This window comes from Scyliorhinus torazame, chromosome 2, assembly GCF_047496885.1.
Source record: "Scyliorhinus torazame isolate Kashiwa2021f chromosome 2, sScyTor2.1, whole genome shotgun sequence".
NCBI classification, from domain to species: domain Eukaryota; kingdom Metazoa; phylum Chordata; class Chondrichthyes; order Carcharhiniformes; family Scyliorhinidae; genus Scyliorhinus; species Scyliorhinus torazame.
The window spans coordinates 124,413,438-124,434,885 of NC_092708.1; the positions used below are offsets into that span (position 1 = coordinate 124,413,438).

The following is a 21,448-nucleotide window of genomic DNA, read 5'->3' on the forward strand; positions in this document are numbered from 1 at the left end:
ACTTTCCCCTGACCTGTGGTGGACAGATGCAGAGACCTTCATGATACTAGTAAGGGGCACATCTCCCAAGAAACTTTGGGCAGCACGGTAGCATTGTGGATAGGACAATTGCTTCACAGCTCCAGGGTCCCGGGTTCGATTCCGGCTTGGGTCACTGTCTGTGTGGAGTCTGCACATCCTCCCCGTGTGTGCGTGGGTTTCCTCCGGGTGCTCCGGTTTCCTCCCACAGTCCAAAGACGCGCAGGTTAGGTGGATTGGCCATGATAAATTGCCCTTAGTGTCCAAAATTGCCCTTAGTGTTGGGTGGGGTTACTTTGGGTGGGGTTACTGGGTTATGGGGATAGGGTGGAGGTGTTGACCTTGGGTAGGGTGCTCTTACCAAGAGCCGGTGCAGACTCGATGGGCCGAATGGCCTCCTTCTGCACTGTAAATTCTATGAAACAGTGAGGTTAGTCTTGCTGTCTCAGAAGCTAACCAATGCTCACAGCACTGATATTGCCAGGATCACAGAACTGGAGCAACAATGTTGAAATGTTGATTATTGAAACCAGATGGACCTTAATTCTGTCATAATCCATTTTTAAAAACTGGTGCAAACTCTTGCCCCATCTGACGTTTATTTGGTTGCCTTATTATTAGCGATGCTCCAGTTTGGGATATCCATGCTTCCTGTTGAGAAATTCTACATAACAATCAGCAATCTGACCTGGTCTTCTGATTACCTTAAATATTTCTTTTGACTTTTTGATTATTTTTCAAAAATAATAAAACAAATGATGTATATCTCACCTTTCGTACCCATTGTGGCATCGTATGTGTACTTGGAGAGCGATGGTGGGTATTAATTACGACAACAGTAATAATGATTGAACTGATGACAAAAATCATTGTGAAGAGCATGTATTTGCCAATTAAAGGCACAGCACTGGATGTTGAAGGGATCAGCTCAACAATAACCAGAAGGAACACAGTCAGTGACAGCAAAACTGAAATACTCAAAGTCATCTTCTCACCTGTGAGAAAATCAGAAGTCAACGCTGTAAAAATATGAACCAGGAAAAGCTTTATCATTATGAACTATTTAGAGCTGAAATTAGAGATTATTTTCTATTGCTAAGCACCCTTTTCTCATCTGAACAACAGGTGGCTGACAAGTTGACAATCGAGAGTGAGAAAACCTAACTGTGATGGTGGACAGGATAAAATCACATCTGAAATATTAAGCAGTAGCCTACTAGCAGTTGGGTAATTTTAATGTTCTGGAACACAAACAGAAGATTCTGGGAAAAGGTCATTCATCTTTCAGTTTTTAGATTTTCAGCATTTGAAGTTTATTTTTGTTTTTAATGTTTATAGTATTTAATGATTTGAAAACATGGTAATTTGTCAACTGTTGATTGCTCATGTGATGGTTTGGTTGTATTCTGTCACAATGAAGTGCAAAGGGATATGTAGGATAGACAGGTTTCACGAATGAATGCATTGTGCACTGAGAGGGAATGAGTACATGGGGGATATTTAGAAAGCATGTATGAGTCAATGTAAGGTGGATAAAGATGGAATACATGTGAGGTGAATACAAAGTACATATGAGACCCAGAAAGGAAATAATTGTAAAATAAGTGAAGGAGACTGAGTAATTATGAGAATTGAACAATACTGGAGACATAAATAAGGTGCTTGATAGGAAGTTAGTGAATCAATACAAAATGAACTCATATTACATTTATTTGTTTATGTATATGCTGAGGTTTAGGGCTGTTCCGCACAGAATCTAAAACATAATAAACTTTTGGAGGAAGAGTTTAAGAGATAGATTTGAACACCCGAGAAACTAACCTGGCTGAGGAGAAGAGAAAATTAATTGAGAATGCAAAGGGGAAAGTATGTAACTAAGTAGAAGTGTATTTTTCTACAAATAGTGCAGTTGGAGCAATCTCTAATTTCATTTTACATTCATACTTCATAAACAGAAAGAACTTGTCTCGGCAATAACAAATTGCAAAATATATTCAAATATTATTTTCGTACCTGAATCAGTTGGCAAGTAAAATACCAATCCAGTTAAAAAGGAAAAGAGCAGACAAGGGATGATGACATTCACAACAAAATAAAGAGGTAGGCGCTGCATGACAAAGTGATAGGTGATATCCAGGTAAGGAGTGTCTGGACAGCAGGTATAATACACCCAGTGTTTCCATCCACGATAATCTTTCATCACCCACTCTCCACTCTCCATGAAGGTACTCAAATCTGGACGGTCACTTTCCTGAATAGGAACCATAGCATTGTAATTTGTTATGTTAAATCGACAATTGAATTTTATCTCAAAGATGGGACATGTAGTTTATTTTAAAGTCATTATTGCCTTGTTTTTGAAGTTCCAGTTTTCAAAAAGGTTGACAAGTCAGATCCCAAGGACTTCAGGCCCATTAGTCTGATGTCAGTTGTAGGCTTGATAGGATCATAACAAATGTTCTTTATGCACAACTGAGAACCCTAAGTTTAGAAATTAAGAATTTGAAACGTAGAAATTTGAATTAGAAGGGTTTTACACATCAAAACCCAGAAATTTTACACTTGGACACAGAAGGAATCATCAGAGACACTCAGCACAGCTTCTGGAAAAGGAGGTATGTTTCACTAATGGATGAGGGCATCATTTGGGTTATCGGGGACCAAGAAATATTTTATCTTCACTTCAGTGGACAAATGGGGCCTCAGTTTAATGTTTTATCTGAAAGACAGCACTCCCTCAGTTTTGCAATCAAGTCCGCCTCGAATTTTGTACTTAAACCCTGGAATGGACGTTGAACCAAGAACCACTTGTGACTATCTTCTCAAATAACGTAGGGAATGGTCTGAAAGTTTGTGGATGCTACAAAATTATATGCAAGTTCAGACTGTGAAGCAGAAATACTGGAAAACAGGGCCAATCATTGTCAAATACAGTGTTATATGTTTGAGAAAACCAAAACCAGGTATAATTACATTCCACATGGAACAGAACTGAAATCAGTTGAGGAAAGAATTATAAAGTATGAAGCAAACCCTTGGTTATATCATATTTAGAATCTTCCATACAGTTTTGATACCCCTCGTATAGTGGCTGAAGACTTTCAAAAGACTCAGAACAAGGGCCAGAAAAGTGCTTCCAAATTTATACACTCTTAGATAGTTTTAAAAAGCTTATTCAATTTACTTAGAGACACATAGGCTTCAGAGTGATTTGATAGTGGTCTTTTAAATAATTAAGGAGCTAGATTGTGTGACGAATGATAGTTTGGGGAAGATCAGGAGTTGTGCCAATAAGGTTAGAGATAGATGAGATGTTTGACTGTTCTTCTCCCAGAGGGATGAAGAACTAGGGAATGAGTTGCTGGCTTAGGCAGTGAATGCTGACACTCTGTATACCTTCAAAGCAGAACTGGATCAGTTCCAGCAGGGGCAGACACAACAGCTTCTAAAATAACAAGTAATACATGCAGTCAATATGCTCTCCTCACTTGTTTTGGTTACCTAATGGGGTTGAGAGGAATTTCAATATTTTTTCCCGAATTGACCGTAGGTTTTTCCTGTTTGTTTTCTCCCCCAAGAATGCTCAAGGCATCATTACTGTGTGGGATAGGCTTAATGGACCAGATGGTCTACCAGCCATATTCATACGCTTGTATTTAATCCAGCATGTTGAATTCTGTAATTGTTGAGTCCTGTTAAATACATTTTATTTTTCATGCTTCAAAGTCCCAAGATAACTTTGATAAGCTTGCTAGTTTAAACCTGTGTTAAAATGTGGTGCTTGGAATCTAGGTAAACCTGTTATTCTTGTTAAATCTATTTCTCTGACTGGCCCAATTACTCAATTCCTTTAGCATAGATGGTGTAATTTTGTAAAAGATCAATTTCAATTTGCACTAAAGAGCATGTAGCATGCAAGTTCCAAAAGGCAGTTAATTTCACCTATGTTCTTTAGCACTCTCACGCTAACCTGAACTGAAACCATAAATCCAGTGAATCCACAGGATAACATAAATGTTTCACGTATATTAAGGAGCTCGAGAGCCACAAAGTAGTGCATTGGGTGAAATGCCACACTTCATAAGAGAAAAGTATTATGATGATGGATTGGATTAGCCTTTCTAAATGAGGGAATGTACAGGTTCAGTAATTTAATTAATTATAAAGTAACTATACAAATGGGGTTATCACAATTACAATTTAAAAATTATAAATGTTTATATTGCCTAAAATGTTAACATATGATTAATAAAAATGATAGTATTAAGTTAAATGGTAGAAACACTGATGTTTATTTCTAATCCAGAGAACTATATTGAATTATATTGATATTTATGACAGCAACATGACCAATGCATTATATGGGGTATATTTGATGACTGCAAAGCTTATTAAGATTGTCCCGTAACACAACCTGGGATACATTCCCAAAATAATCACTCAATTCTGTGCAGCACACAGCATCAATCATTGCATGGTAGGAGATTAATCCAGAATCATGTGACTGAATTATTTAGGGTCAAGATGTGCCCAAACTCTTTTTATTCAAGATTACCCAAGAAACCATTGTTTTTATTTTAACTCTGATCTTGAATCATAGAATTTACAGTGCAGAAGGAGGCCATTCAGCCCATCGAGTCCGCACTGGCCCTTGGAAAGAGCACCCTACCCAACCCCACACCTCCACCCTATCCCAGCAACCCCACCTAACCTTTTTGGACCCTAAAGGCAATTTAGCATGGCCAATCCACCTATCCTGCACATCTTTGGACTGTGGGAGGAAACTGGAGCAGCCGGAGGAAACCCACGCAGCCACAGGGAAAAATTGCAAACTCCACACAGACAGTGACCCAAGCTGGGAATTGAACCTGGGACCCTGGAGCTGTGAAGCAACTGTGCTAACCACTGTGCTACTGTGCCCCCCCCCCCCTATAGAATATCTGATTATCTTTCCATATAGGCTTGATCTTCAAGTAATGGATTGGATTGGATTTGTTTATTGTCACGTGTTCCGATGTACAGTGAAAAGTATTTTTCTGCAAGCAGAAAAAGTTAATTGTCTATTGGTATTGTCAAAATAACATGCTTTTTCCCCTTTATTACTTTCTAAAAGAGAATCTTTGGAACGGTGAAAAATGAGGGGAAGGGTGGTGGTGGGACAAAAGTGGAGCTTTCAGTTTGTAATATTGTGTAATAACAATGCAGTTTCTTAGCCACTAGAGGCCCTCCATGAGCTTTGTAAATTCCAGTGCCAGAAAGCAGAGATTTCACTCACAGTGTTCACAGATTTAGGTAAATATATTCTGCAGGTCTTCTCCAGGTCACATCCCAGACCTGAGACCAGTGAAGAATCTGTCCCTTGTTTTATATATTTACACCTATCCAGCTTCCTCCAATGGACAATGGGAAATTGTAATAGAGAAAATTAGTTTGAGGTCCTGTATTAAAGCACCACTATGGCAATATCTTCTTAACTACAGCAGAATGTTGCATTCAATATTTCCCATTGCTTGAAGTTGTGCACTGTAATTGGAATTGTGCAATTTTCCATGTCAATTATTCTTATTCAAACCTTTACAAATCTGGAAAAGTCAAGTTTTGCACTCAGGTGTATTCATTCTGACCCCCTGTATTAACCCCAATTATCTTACACCTGCAAACAAATTGAGAATGCAGGCTTGTGCCACCTGTAACAGTTGTATACGTCACTGTCCTTGAAGCCTTCTGGTTGAATCTATAGCCAGCAGCCATGATTCCTCCACCTGTCTTACTTTCCCCCTAAAGAAAATAAGATTTTAATTTTTGGACCTACGGGTGCTTGCTGGAGTGGGTCTGAGCACTAGGCTTGAACCCCATTTCCCATTTATTTTGGGTACCCCTTAAAATCAGTGAACTACTGGCACTGAAGGGGAAAGATTGGCTGATGAGCCAGCTGTGATTCCCCCCTCCACCTGCCCCAACCCCAACCCTTACTTCAAGCAATATCCCAAAAATCCATAGGTGATATAAAGGAATCAAAGATTAGACATCACAGACCTCTGCTCATTTTCCTTCCTTTTGTGCTTGGGATTTGAGAGTCCCTCAAGTGCATATAAGAAGAAAATTAGCCCTGATTAATTATAAATGCTACATTTTTTAATCCAAGATGTGATGCAGGGGCTGTGACTAAAATATTTAAAGTATCATTTAAAACATGTAAATAGCTGATATAAACTGTGTTATGATCATCGGTTAGCTCAGTTGGTTGGACAGCTGGTACGCGATGCAGAGTTATGCCAACAGTGTAGGTTCAATTCCTGTACTGGCTGAGGTTATTCATGATAACCTTGTTCCTTGCCTGAGATGTGGTGACCCTCAGGTTAAATCACCACCAGTCAGCTCTTCCTCTCAAAGGAGAGAACAGCCTATGGTCCTCTGGGACTGTGGCAATATTTACCTTTAAGGCTGATTAAGTATGAAAGAAGATATGAATGTAAAGACTGGAAAAAAATCTGTGCCATCTATATGGTCAATACAGTATCTAGCGGTGATAAGAACTCATGATACTGCTCACACTCTCTATTAAACTTCATCCAGGTATTTATCCAATTAACTCTCATATCTCCCTTGGCAATCGATTAAATCTATTCACCATCCCTTCATGTGCAGTGTACTTAAATCTAAGCTCTCTTTTCATACTCCTCTTGTTGTAAAATCTGTGACTATGTTAAGTATATTGTGGTAGGTTTCCCTATTCCTGTGCCTGAAGCCAGTAGATTACTTAGGTGCAGCAATTACAAGAAAATCTGACAGGGAACAATGCGTTCCCCTAACAGAGACTGCTAGGTTTTTACATCCATGGACAGAAAATTAGGCAGATTCTCTAACTGACATGGGCTTCCCTACTATATGCAATGTGCCCAGATAATTATCCCACAGACCCTGCTGGTCACCTTTCTGGATATATGGTGTAGATGGGATTGTATTGTCCAAATTTGAGAAATTCCAACTAGGCCGATGCCAAAACAATGGCCACTTAGACTGGGTCTTGGAAGGCTGCCAGTGCCAACTCGTCTGTAGCTCAGTGTAATTGGTACCTTCAGAAGAAGAATTAAATTTAACGTGCAAAGTGGGTGCTTTGCTTTTTCAAAATATTACAGTAAAAAGGTAAAATTTTAAATGAAGATTGACACGTACCGGGAATATGGCAACTCTTGTACCATCATATGTCCAGATTCCCAGCTTAATGCTGCAATTTTGTTGGTCAAATGGGAAATGTGTTACAATAATTTCACAATAGCTTTTATAAATTGCCGGAGGTGTCCAAATTACTTTTCCTGTATAGTCCAAAAGCACCTTCGTCATATGAACAATGGCAAAATCACCATCAGCGCTGTTATAAGACAAAAAAAACAATTATTATTAACAACTGTCATGTTTCGAGTAAATAGTAATATTTACATTAATGCCATTGTCCACGTGAACAGCTCCTTTAGAGAACTTTAGTTACTTGGAAAGAAGATTCTGTTTTTTGCTCATTTCCATGTTATCAAGAATTATTCAAGAATGGACACAAAGAACATAATCTACACTGGATATTAATTTTGAATTTGTAAGGTTCCAAATATAAGCTAGTTTGATACAGTGGGCAGGATGTTTAGGTCCCAATAGGGGTAAGTGCGGAGGTCACCAGGGGGCACAGATTTAAGGTCCGTAAGGTAAAGTTTAGAGGAGATGTGTGAGGCAGGTTTTTTACACAGAGGGTGGTGAATGCCTGGAACACTGCCAGGAGAGGTTGTGGAAGCAGATAGATTAACAGCGTTCAAAAGGCATCTCGACAAATATATGGATAGGATGGGTGTAGAGGGATATGGCACTAGGAAGTGCTGAGGTTTTTGACCAAGGGTGGTATCATGAACGGTACAGACTTGGAGGGCCGAAGGGCCTGTTCCTGTGCTGTATTGTTCTTTGTTGGAACACAAAGAGGGCAAAGGGAAGGAATAAGGGACAGGAAGGTAATGGAAGCTGTAAAAAAAAAGTGTTTTAATAAGCATCTTATCATCTGGTTATGCGTATGGATGTCTTTAACAAAAGTACACATGTGCGTTTGGCATCATCGTAAGCGCAGGCTTGCGCGGGTTTTCAGTATAGCCACAAGGAGCTTATGTACAGTTCCATTGAGCTGCTGCTGGTACCTGAAGCCAAACTGTATTATTACCTCAATGTTTTCTGAAGTAACGAAGATTTAACTTTTACAACGTGTTTGACTACCTTTCTGTAACCAAGTTACTACAGAGGCCATACCTGCAGCATAGGATATACTGCTGAAGACTCGTCATAAAATCAGTACATTGGGAAATTATGCCTATCCAGGCAGATATCTGTAAGATTTTTGTCTTCTCACAGAAGACCTCACACCTCACAGAACTGCTCGCCATGCCTTGCAAGTAGCCATGAAAATTCCTATGTCCTTGGGCCCCTTCACTTCTGGCACCTTCTAAGGATCAGCTGTGGACCTTTGCAGCACCACGCAAGTAGCAGCACATCACTGCATCTCACAGGTTACTGATGCCCTATTTGCAGAAGCAGGGCAGTACATGCAATTTCAAATGGATGTGCAAGAGGATTCATCTGATTTGCTGGATTCCCCTAGGTGCAGGGCATCATTGATTGAACGTAGAACATTGAACATACAGTGCAGAAGGAGGCCATTTGGCCATCATGTCTGCACCGACCCATTTAAGCCCTCACTTCCACCCTATCCCCGTAACCCAATAATCCTTCCTAACCTTTTTGGACACTAAGAGCAATTTATCATGGCCAATCCACCTAACCTGCACGTCTTTGGACTGTGGGAGGAAACCGGAGCACCCGGAGGAAACCCACGCAGACACGGGGAGATCGTGCAGACTCCGCACAGATTGCACCCGCATGTGGCCATCAAGGCACCAAATGAGCTGCCCCTCTCAGTCCCCCTGTCCCTTTCAGTCCTTATCCCTCTCAGCCTGCTGTCCCACATAGTCTCCCTGTCCCTCTCAGTCCCGCCGTCCCTCTCAGTCCCCCAGTCCCTCTCAGTCCCCCCGTCCCTCTCAGTCCCCCTGTCCCTCTCAGTCCCTGTCCCTCTCAGCCTGCTGTCCCACACAGTCCCCCTGTCCCTCTCAGTGCCCCGGTCCCTCTCAGTCCCCCCCATCCCTCTCAGTCCTCTGTCACTCTCAGCCTGCTGTCCCTCACAGTCCCCCCTGTCCCTCTCAGTCCCCCTGTCCCTCACAGCCCCCTGTCACTCTCAGTCCCCCTGTCTCTCTCAGTCCCCCTGTCCCTCTCAGTCCCCCTCCCCGTCCCTCTCAGTCCCCCCGTCCCTCTCAGACCCCCCGTCCCTCTCAGTCCCCCCCGTCCCTCTCAGTCCCCCCGTCCCTCTCAGTCCCCCCGTCCCTCTCAGTCCCCCCGTCCCTCTCAGTCCCCCCGTCCCTCTCAGTCCCCTGTCCCTCTCAGTCCCCCCGTCCTTCTCAATCCCCCCCCCCGGTCTCTCTCAGTCCCCTATCCCTCTCAGTCCCCCCCGTCCCTCTCAGTCCCCCCTGTCCCTCTCAGTCCCCCACCCCCGCCCCTCTCAGTCCCCCCGTCCATCTCAGTCCCCCCTGTCCCTCTCAGTCCCCCTGTCTCTCTCAGCCCCCCGTTCTCTCAGCTCCCTGTCCCTCAAGTCCCCCTGTCCCTCTCAGTCCCCTGTCCATTGCAGTGCTATTCCCCTCTCACTCCCAGTTAATTTGCAGCTCCACGTCCCTCATTGCCTTTCCTGTGCTCCGCCTTTTCCTCAACGGTTGTCAAATGGAAACACAGTCAATCCTCTATGCTTGGTGGATCTTCGACCCTGTGGGAAATAAAGTTAAAATCGGCCACACTGTGAAAAAATGCCAGTAATGGGTCATCAAGATAAGTAAAGCTTTGAAGATGCCAATGTCTCTAATCTAGGTCCATAAATGTTAAATATGACTTTGTTGACTTACTTATTGTACAATACAATGTCTGGGAGCCAAATGTCAGAAGAAGGCACCCTGATCTTTTTAATTCCACCATAATCAGCTGGTTTCCAGCGAAGCTTCACATCAATCCATTGCTAAAGAAGAAGCATTTCACAAATGTTAAATTAATAATCCCTCCCACCTTTAAATGTTGCCAGTTAATAAATCACTACATTTTAAAGACAGTACATATCTAGTTAAGTGTTGAATAGAAATTTTCACTTGCTAAAACACAGACATGAGCAAATGAAAACAATTGTTCTTCCTTATTACCTGTTTCAGACGCACGTTTGTTTCCACAATTTGATTTACTTCATCCTAATAGAACAATAGTAGAACTTTAGCCAAGACTCATGAATTAGTGCTCTTCTAAAAAGTAATCCCACAGAAAGTGGGATAGAACTAATAAAAGCCAATTTTAGATACATGCAGCGTTCTGCAACTATTGGAATTGATACAAATAATTCCTACACACAATGTTGCAAATATAATGACATTAATTTCAAATATAATGTCTGTATTTCCACATTATTTATATAAATATTACTGAATCTTTATGCATATAAATATCCTTTCACAGCACATGCATTTTTTGCGCAACCCGCCACATGTTTTACAATGCCGGAGGCGGCCCACCAGTGGGATCTTCTCATCCCGCCGTTGTCAACGGGATTTCCCGTTGAATGCACCCCTCGTCGCCTGGAAACCCGAGGCAGGGACATGCCGTCAGGATCCGGTCGGCGTTAACAAGCGGTAAATTGCAGCCAACATCAGTTACTGCTCTGTAACATTTGGCTATAATATCTCATTTCTGAGCCTGAGGGGGATATTATATGTTTTATTAATTATTCAACCTGTTTACCATGGCAAAAAGTTAATTGTTAGACAGAATGTATGCATCAACTCTGCTACTTCAATTTTAAACATCAAAACAGAACATCTCTTAAACCAAAGTTCTTGATTGTTGCATCCCTCCATGCACAATTTCAAGAAGCAGTTAGATACATCACTTGGGACGAAGGGGATCAAAGGATATGGGGGAAGGTGAGATCAGGCAATTGAGTTGGATAATCAGCCATGATCATAATGAATGGTTGAACAGACTCAAATGGCCTCCTTCTGCTCCTATTTTCTATGTTTCTATGTGTAGCGCAACAATTACTCACTCAAGTCGAGAAGTGATGAAGTCAATCGAGGCTTTATTAAGCAAGACTTGTTCCCCAGCAGCTCAGTTACAGAATGCGGCTGCTGGGAGAACCCGGGCTCTTATACGCTGCCTTTCTGGGCGGGGCCAGCAGGCGGCAGATCCAACCAGGACCCAGTGCCTGTCTGCCAATAGCCTCTCGGCTTCACAGGTACCGTACTACCCTTAATACATACCACCACATTCACCCCTTGTTAAAAAAGAACCCGGCGGGGTGGTGGGTCGCATGGTGGTAGGGGTTTACAAGGCTGGTCCTGGAACTAATTTCGTACAGTGGCTATGCATTTATCCCAACATTTAATTATGTACAGGTTTTGTCAGAATTATTTACAGATTTTCGTCACGCGCATTGAGCTGCGTGTACCTATTGATGGTCTGTCTATAGTCTACGACCATCCTCTGCTTCTCCCCTGTCTTCACAACTACCACCTGGGCTCTCCAGGGACAATTGCTGGCCTGGATTATGCCTTCCTTCCGCAGTCGCTGGACTTCAGACCGGATAAACGTCCGATCCTGGGCGCTGTATCATCTGCTCCTAGTGGCGATGGGTTTGCAATCCGGGGTGAGGTTCGCAAACAAGGAAGGCGGTTCAATCTTGAGGGTCGCGAGGCTGCAGATAGTGAGTGGGGGTATTGGGCTGCCGAATTGGAACGTTAGGCTCTGGAGGTTACATTGGAAATCTAACCCTAAGAGAGTGGGAGCGCAGAGTTGGGGAAGGACATAAAGCCTATAATTCTTAAACTCCCTCCCTTGCACCGTGAGGTTCGCGGTGCAGAACCCTTTGATCTCTACGGAATGGGATCCCGCTGCCAGGAAAATCTTTTGGGTGCTCGGACGAATGGAAAGAAAACAGCGTCTTATCGTATCCGGGTGGATAAAACTTTCAGTGCTCCCAGAGACGTTCAGGCATGGCGTCTCGTACCCGTTGACCAGCACCGTTGTTGTTGCCGTTTGGAGCGTCCGGGGCCGCGACTGGTCCAGGGTCACCGAAGCCAGTCGTGGTTGTTGCATCGGGGCGTTTTCTTCAGACCCCGTGGAGCCGTCTATGCTGGGGTCCTTGGCTATCAGCCAAGGTGGCGGCGTCCATGGATCGCACGTGGTCGGGGGCGGACAAAATGGCTGCCCCCATGGATCGCACGTGGCCGGGGGGTCACAAGATGCCGGCGCCCATCCTCCCTGCGTGGTGTCCGGGACCCAAAATGGCGGCGCCCATGGGCCGCACATGGATCATTGGGGGGGTTGAGTCTGCTGTCCCTGTTCTCCCCCGGAGATTGCGGCGACTCCCCGGGACTGGCACACCGCTGAGTAATGCCCCTTTTTGCCACATCTCTTACAAATAGCTGAGCGGGCCAGGCAGCGCTGCCGGGGGTCTTTCGCCTGCCCGCAAAAATAGCAGCGGGGACCACCGGGTGCTCTAGCTGCGCAGGCTTGCGGGGGGGGGGTGGGGGGTGCCGGGGAGTCGGTCGCAACGGGGGTCCACGGAGCCCTAGGGGCTGCTGCGCGGTCGGGTCGTAGGCGCGGGCATTTTGTGAGGCCACGTCGAGGGAGGCCGCAAGGGCCCGTGCCTCTGTGAGTCCTAACGAGTCTCTCTCTAACAGTCTTTGGCGAATTTGAAAAGAAGTCATACCTGCCACAAAAGCATCCCTGATTAGGAGCTCCGTGTGCTCGATCGCGCTCACCGATGGGCAGTTGCAGTTCCTTCCCAATATCAACAGTGCGCTGTAGAACTTGTCTAGCAATTCTCCGGGGATTTGCCGTCTCGTCGCGAGTTGGTGGTGTGCGTAGACCTGGTTTATGGGCTGAATGTAGACTCCTTTCAGCATGGTGAGCGCCGTCGGTAAATCCTCCGCGTCTTCGATGAGCGTATAGATCTCCGGGCTCACCCTGGAATGCAGGACCTGCATTTTCTGATCTTCCGTGGTCCGGCCGGGGGCCGTTCGAAGGTAACCTTTGCTGCATGGGGCATGATTCGCAGGCACTCCGGGGCGATCCGGAGCTCCATAGTCTTTTTAAGTCTGCTTAATAAATTGTAGCGCAACAATTACTCACTCAAGTCGAGAAGTGATGAAGTCAATCGAGGCTTTATTAAGCAAGACTTGTTCCCCAGCAGCTCAGTTACAGAATGCGGCTGCTGGAAGAACCCGGGCTCTGAAAGGCGGAGCCATCAGGCGGCTAATCCAACCAGGACCCAGTGCCTGTCTGCCAATAGCCTCTCGGCTTCACGGGTACCGTACTACCCCTAATACATACCACCACACTATGTTAATTCAAAATATCTACCAGGAGCTTGACAGAAAGTATACTGGTAACATCAAAGTCGTAAAATATCTAAATAGAGGCATAGAGTTTTACAGCACGGAAAGAGGCCCTTCGCCCAATGTGTTCACACCGGCCATCAAGCACCTATCTACTCCAATCCCATTTTCCAGTACCGTAGACTTGTATGCTATGGCATTTCAAGTGCTCATTTATTTATTTTTTAAAAATATTTTTATTCTCCTCCTTTTTCACATTTTCTCCCAAATTTACACCCACCAACAATAAACAATAAGCAGTAACAAATATAATGTCAATCCCCATATCAACAACAACAATCCCATCCTCCCACAAACCCCCAAACAACTGTCCACATGTTAACATAAACAAATAACAAAAAAGAATCAGGAATCGCCCATAGTCACCATTAACACATACAGTCTCCCTCCCCCCAACGCCCCCCCAATAATGTTCGATTCTTGAAAGTGCATAATGAATAAAGGCCATGAATTGTAGAACCCCTCCATCTTTCCCCTCAATTCAAACTTAACCTTCTCAAGAGTCAAGAAGTCCAACAAGTCCCCCCGCCATGCCAGGGCTCAGGGTGGAGACGTTGCTCTCCATCCCAACAGGATCCGCCTTCGGGCGATCAACGAGGCGAAGGCTACAACATCTGCCTCCGTACCCATTTCCAACCCCGGCTGGTCCGACACCCCAAATATGGCCTCCCGAGGGCCCGGGTCTAGTTTCACGTGCACCACTTTAGAGATTACCCTAAAAACCTCCTTCCAGTAATCCTCCAGCTTTGGACAGACGCAAAACATATGAATGTGATTTGCGGGCCCCCCGCAATGTTCACATACATCTTCTACCCCCTCAAAGAGCCGGCTCATCCTTGCCCTTGTGAGGTGTGCTCTGTATACCACCTTCAGCTGTATCAGCCCCAACCTCATGCACGAGGTGTCAAGTGCTCAGTGATATACTTCTTAAACGTTGCGAGGGTCCCTTCTTTCTTCCATCGGGCAGGAGATACAAAAGTCTGAGAACACGCATGAACAGACTCAAAAACAGCTTCTTCCCCGCTGTTACCAGACTCCTAAACGACCCTCTCATGGACTGACCTCATTAACACTACACCCCTGTATGCTTCACCCGATGCCGGTGTTTATGTAGTTACATTATGTACCTTGTGTTGCCCTATTATGTATTTTCTTTTCTTCATGAACTTAATGATCTGTTGAGCTGCTCGCAGAAAAATACTTTTCACTCTACCTTGGTACACGTGACAATAAACAAAATCCAAATCTGCTACCACCCTTTCAGGCAGTGTGTTCCAGACTCCTAGCACCCTCTGGGTGAAAAGGTTTTTCCTCACATCCCCTCTAAATCTCCTGCCCCTTACCTTAAATCTATGCCCTCTGGTTATTGACCCCTGCACTAAGGGAATAAGATCCTTCCTATCCACCCTATTTATGCCCCTCATAATTTTATACACATCAACCAGGTCCCCCTCAGCCTTCTCTGCTCCAAGGAAAACAACAGCAGCCTATCCAGTCTCTCATGATAGCTGAGACACTCCAGCTTAGGCAACATCCAAATGAATCTCCTCTGCACTCTCTCCAGTGCGATCACTTCCTTCTTATCGTGTGGTGACCAGAACTGCACACAGTACTCCAGCTGTGGCCTTACCAGTGTTTTATACAGCTCCAACATAACCTTCCTGCTCTTATATTCTATGCCTTGGTTAATAAAGGCAAATATCCCACATGCCTTTTGTCAATCAGTTGTGAGTGTTTTTCAATAATCCCCAGATGTAGAACAGTTCAGACATCAGTGAGAACTTGAGAATAATATAAAAGCAAGAGGGCCTGAGCAGAGAGGTCTGAACAGAACCGTTCTAAAGTGGAGCGGCATTTGAACCAAGTGACTTAATGAAGTTTTTGGAGACAGTGGGAAATTCTGGTAAGTATTGATAAGTGGAATATGTAAAACGTAAAGCCTAATTTAGCACATTGCCATAAACTTAGAACTTTAGAAATTCTGGTTAACAGAACTTGCCTGCCATAGGCAGTTAACTAAATAATATTAACGGTAAAATAATTTTAAAGGTAAAATTAAACAATTTTAACTGAATTTTTAATTTAATTAATGAATTCATATGGTCTTCCATTTTTTCATTCATTGTAAACAAGTTGCAGAATATAATGAAAGCTTTACGTAAAATTTTGAAATACATGCACTTAAATTCCACACAACTTTTTGTATTTCTGGAATTACAACTGGAGCAATTCATTTGCCTGGCCCGAAAATTCCAAACACCATTTTGCACCCCATATGAATATATTTGAATGTGGGGCAGACAACTTCCTTATTTTGCCTTCATTTAAAAAAATATATATATATTTTATTCAAGATTTTTTGGCCAAACATAACGGTACGTAGTGTTTCTTTTAAACAACAATAAAGCAATATAAATAACAGTGGCCAGTTTTAAACAAGTAAATAAATAATATATGAACAGAAACAAAAACAAATACACTCCAAAGATACAATCCAACAGTCCAATATACATTACCTAAAACAAGTGCCTATACATATACAATAACATCCCTGAGAGTCCGTCCGATTCCTCCCCCCCTCCCCCCCCCCCCCCCCCCCCACCACCCCCCCCACCCCCCCTCCCCCCTGGGTTGCTGCTGTTGTCTTCTTCTTTTCCATTCCCTCTATCTTGCTGTGAGGTAGTCGACGAACGGTTGCCACCGCCTGGTGAACCCTTGAGCCAAACTCCTTAGTACGAACTTAATCCGTTCTAACTTTATAAACCCTGCCATGTCGTTTATCCAGGTCTCCACACCCGGGGGTTTGGCTTCCTTCCACATTAACAATATCCTGCGCCGGGCTACTAGGGACGCAAAGGCCAAACCATCAGCCTCTCTCGCCTCCTGCACTCCCGGCTCTTCTGCAACCCCAAATATAGCCAACCCCCAGCTTGGTTCGACCTGGACCCCCACCACCTTCGAAAGCACCTTTGCCACCCCCACCCAAAACCCCTGTAGTGCCGGGCATGACCAGAACATGTGGGTGTGATTCGCTGGGCTTCTCGAGCATCTCGCACACCTATCCTCTACCCCCAAAAATTTACTGAGCCGTACTCCAGTCATATGCGCCCTGTGTAACACCTTAAATTGTATCAGGCTTAGCCTGGCACACGAGGACGATGAGTTTACCCTATGTAGGGCATCAGCCCACAGCCCCTCCTCAATCTCCTCCCCCAGCTCTTCTTCCCATTTCCCTTTCAGCTCATCTACCATGATCTCCCCCTCGTCCCTCATTTCCCTACATATGTCCGACACCTTACCATCCCCCACCCATGTCTCTGAGATCACTCTATCCTGCACCTCCTGCGTCGGGAGCTGCGGGAATTCCCTCACCTGTTGCCTCGCAAAAGCCCTCAGTTGCATATACCGAAATGCATTCCCTTGGGGCAACCCATATTTTTCCGTCAGCGCTCCCAGACTCGCAAACGTCCCATCTACGAACAGATCTCTCAATTGTGCTACCCCTGCTCTTTGCCATGCTCCAAATCCCCCATCCATTCTCCCTGGAACAAACCTATGGTTATTTCTTTTCGGGGACCGCACCGAAGCTCCCGTCTTTCCCCTATGCCGTCTCCACTGCCCCCACATTTTCAATGTAGCCACCACCACCGGGCTTGTGGTGTATTTCTTCGGTGAGAACGGTAACGGTGCCGTCACCATAGCTTGTAGGCTAGTCCCCCTGCAGGACGCCCTCTCCAATCTCTTCCACGCCGCTCCCTCCTCTTCTCCCATCCACTTACACACCATTGAAATATTGGCGGCCCAGTAGTACTCACTTAGGCTCGGTAGTGCCAGCCCCCCCCCGTCCCTACTACGCTGCAAAAATCCCCTCCTCACTCTCGGGGTCTTCCCGGCCCACACAAAACTCATTATACTCTTCTCGATTCTTTTGAAAAAAGCCTTCGTGACCACCACCGGGAGGCACTGAAACACAAAAAGGAATATCGGGAGGACCACCATTTTAATCGCCTGCACCCTACCTGCCAGTGACAGGGACACCATGTCCCATCTCTTAAAGTCCTCCTCCATCTGTTCCACCAACCGCGTTAAATTAAGCCTATGTAATGTACCCCAATTCTTGGCTATCTGGATCCCCAAGTACCGAAAGTCGCTTGTTACCTTCCTCAACGGTAAATCCTCTATTTCTCTGCTCTGCTCCCCTGGATGCACCACAAACAACTCACTTTTCCCCATGTTCAATTTATACCCTGAAAAATCCCCAAACTCCCCAAGTATCCGCATTATCTCTGGCATTCCCTCCGCCGGGTCCGCCACATATAGCAACAAATCATCCGCATACAGAGATACCCGGTGTTCTTCGCCTCCCCTGAGTACTCCCCTCCACTTCCTGGAACCCCTCAATGCTATGGCCAGGGGCTCAATCGCCAGTGCAAACAATAACGGGGACAGAGGACATCCCTGCCTCGTCCCTCTATGGAGCCGAAAATAATCAGACCACCGTCCATTCGTGACCACGCTCGCCATCGGGGCCCTATACAGCAACTGTACCCATCTGATATACCCATCTCCAAAGCCAAATCTCCTCAGCACCTCCCACAAATAATCCCACTCCACTCTATCAAATGCTTTCTCGGCATCCATCGCCACCACTATCTCCGCTTCCCCCTCTGGTGGGGGCATCATCATTACCCCTAGCAGCCTCCGTATATTTGTATTCAGCTGTCTCCCCTTCACAAACCCAGTTTGGTCCTCATGAACCACCCCCTGGACACAATCCTCTATCCTCGTTGCCATTACCTTGGCCAGAATCTTAGCGTCCACATTCAGGAGGGAAATAGGCCTATAGGACCCGCATTGCAGTGGGTCTTTTTCCTTATTTAGGAGGAGCGATATCGTTGCCTCTGACATAGTCGGGGGCAGCTGCCCCCTTTCCCTCGCCTCATTAAAGGTTCTCATCAGTAGCGGGGCCAGCAAGTCCATATATTTCCTATAGAATTCAACTGGGAATCCGTCTGGTCCCGGGGCCTTCCCCGCCTGCATGCTCCCAATCCCTTTCACTACTTCCTCCGTCTCAATCTGTGCTCCCAGTCCCGCCCTCTCCTGCTCCTCCACCTTAGGAAATTCCAGCTGATCCAGAAAGCACATCATTCTCTCCTTCCCACCCGGGGGCTGAGCTTCATATAATCTTTCATAAAATGCCTTGAACACTCCAATCACTCTCTCTGCTCCCCGCTCCATCTCCCCCTCCTCATCTCTCACCTCCCCTATCTCCCTCGCTGCTCCCCTTTTCCTCAGTTGGTGGGCCAGCAACCTGCTCGCCTTCTCCCCATATTCGTACTGTACACCCTGTGCCTTCCTCCATTGTGCCTCTGCATTACCCGTAGTCAACAAGTCAAATTCTACATGTAGCCTTTGCCTTTCCCTGTACAGTCCCTCCTCCGGTGCCTCCACATATTGTCTGTCCACCCTCAGACGTTCTTTCAACAACCGCTCCCTTTCCCTAACCTCCTGCTTTCCTTTATGTGCCCTAATAGATATCAGCTCCCCTCTAACCACTGCCTTCAGCGCCTCCCAGACCACCCAGCACCTGAACCTCCCCATCTTGCTTTGTGCCTGCCTTCCTGGCCGCTGCTCTAGAGGATCCACCACAATCCGGCCACTTTCCTCTCCTTTTTCCATCCGTGTCCAGGGGGGATTCCCTTCTGGTTTACCGTACAGTGTTTTTAGCCGTTAAAATTGCAGTTGGGGCTCCTATTAAGAGCCCAAAAGTCCTTTCCACCGGGAGCTGCCGAAACGTGCGACTTAGATGGTCATCACCGCACCCGGAAGTCTTATTTTGCCTTCATAATGCACTAAGTCTAAGTTAGAATGAGAAACAAGATATATCCACTGTCAGAATCAGTTGATGGAAATGAAATGTTTTGCACTTGAAGATTGTTGAAAGTTTAAGGAGTGGCCAATGCTGGTGGGAGTGACTTTCCAGAATGTTTTTTTAAATGTTGCATTCAACCTGGACAGCCTTTGACTTACTTATTTTGAACCCCTCACTACCATGCACCACCCCTGCACCACCCCAGCCCACCCCCGCACCTGACCCAGGTCGAAGCTTCTCAGGAGGTTTATTATTCCCTATGAAAAATATATACTTGGAAGACACCATTGCATTCTATTATTAAGTGAGGCAAGGAAGAAGAGAAGGGGATTAGGAGAGAGCAGAAGAAAGGAGAGTGAGGCAGAATTAAAAGATGGTGCACCTCACCGGATATTACCAGTCCCAAAGACTATTCCATGCAACATGGGTCCAATGTAAACCTCAGCGAGCTGTGCATTAGAAAATTATGCTCACGACTTCCGGTGGCGGCCATTCAGTCCCCGAATGTTCCATGTGATCACCTTGGTCGGGGGGCACCCTGCCCCCCTCCTCTGCTGGGGGTAATAGGGGAGGACTAGACGGGATTTATTAAGGGACGACACCTGACATCCAACATTAGGCGGCTCCTAAATGTAATAATGATGCCTGTGGAGGGGCGGGAGGTTGAGGTGGTGGTGGCCATCGATGCAGAAAAGGCCTTTGACCGAGTGGAGTGGAAGTACTTGTAGGATGTTCTGGGAAGGTTTGGGTTTGGGCAGGGATTTGTGGATTGGGTCCGGTTGCTCTATCAGGCACCGGTGGCGAATGTAAGGACAAACCGGGTTTGATCAGAATATTTTAGTCTGTGCCGGGGACGAGTCAGGGGTGTCCATTCTCCCCACTATTGTTTGCCCTGGCCATAGAGCCTATGGCAATGGCACTGAGAGCATCGAACATTTGGCGAGGGATAGTGAGAGGGGTGTCTCGCTCTTTGCGGACGATTTACTCCTTTATACAACTGACCCGTCGGGGGAATTGCAGGAATTATGGAGATACAAAGGGACAGAAGAGGAGACTGAGGGAGATGCCATTAAAAGTGGTGGGAGGGAGTTTTAGATACCTGCGGATTCAAGTGGCAAGGGACTGGCGTCAGTTTCATAAACTAAATTTGGGCAGGGTGACTGAGCAAATTAAAGGGGATTTCCGTAGGTGGGACGTGCTCCCGCTGTCATTGGCGGGGAGGGTACAGACTTTGAAAATGACAGTCCTCCCGAGATTGCTGTTCGTGTTTCAGTGTCTTCCAAACTTCATCCCCAAGGCATTTATTAGGAAGTTGAATGCGGCGATCTCGGGTTTTATATAGGCCGGGAAGAGCCCCCAGGGTGAAGAAGGTCCTTCCGAACTTTATTAATTACTACTGAGCAACTAATATATCGATGGTTAGGAAATGGGTGGTGGGAGAGGGGTTGGTGTCGGAGCAAGTGGAGGTGGCACCTTGCAAGGACATGAGTCTGAAGGCTTAGCTAACGGTACCTCTGCCGTTCTCGCCGGCGAGGTACTCCACAAGCCCCGTGGTAACGGCAGCCCTGAGAGTGTGGGGGCAATGGAGGCAGCACAAGAGACTGGAGGGGGCAACGGTGTGGTCACCGATCTGTGATAACCACCGGTTCACTCTGGGGGGGGCTGAACGGGTGCTTCAGGAGGTCACTGCGGAGAGGGATTGAGAGATTTGGGGACCTTTTCATTGAGGAGGGTTGCCCGAGCCTGGAGGAACTCGAGGAGGAGTTTGAATTACTGGGTGGGAGTGGGTTCTGGTACCTGTAGGTACAGGACTTTGTCCAAAGGAAGGTCCCGAGCTTTCCTCGTCTCCCACTAACGGGATTACAGGATAAGGTGTTGTCTAAAACAGGAGTTGGGGAGGGGAGTGCCTTGGAAATATATAAGGAACTGATGGAGTGGGAAGTGGCCCCAATTGGGGCGGTGAAGAGGCAGTAGGAGGAAGAGCTGGGAGGAGAGTTGGAAGTCGGATTATGGAAGAAGGCCCTGAGGAAAGTCAATGCATCCTTAT

The 21,448-nt window shown here is 45.8% G+C and overlaps 1 protein-coding gene across 1 annotated transcript in view; it reads right to left on the reverse strand.

The window, feature by feature from the left end:
- Positions 1-21,448, reverse strand: part of chrna1 (cholinergic receptor, nicotinic, alpha 1 (muscle)) — a 56,806-nt gene that overhangs the window by 20,029 nt on the left and 15,329 nt on the right. Inside the window, exons 3-7 of the mRNA XM_072476419.1 lie at positions 10,284-10,328; positions 9,996-10,105; positions 7,195-7,390; positions 2,032-2,269; positions 790-1,013 (exon numbers count right to left, since the gene is read on the reverse strand). Of these exons, the coding sequence (XP_072332520.1) occupies positions 790-1,013; positions 2,032-2,269; positions 7,195-7,390; positions 9,996-10,105; positions 10,284-10,328 (813 nt within the window). The remainder of the gene's footprint in view (positions 1-789; positions 1,014-2,031; positions 2,270-7,194; positions 7,391-9,995; positions 10,106-10,283; positions 10,329-21,448) is intronic.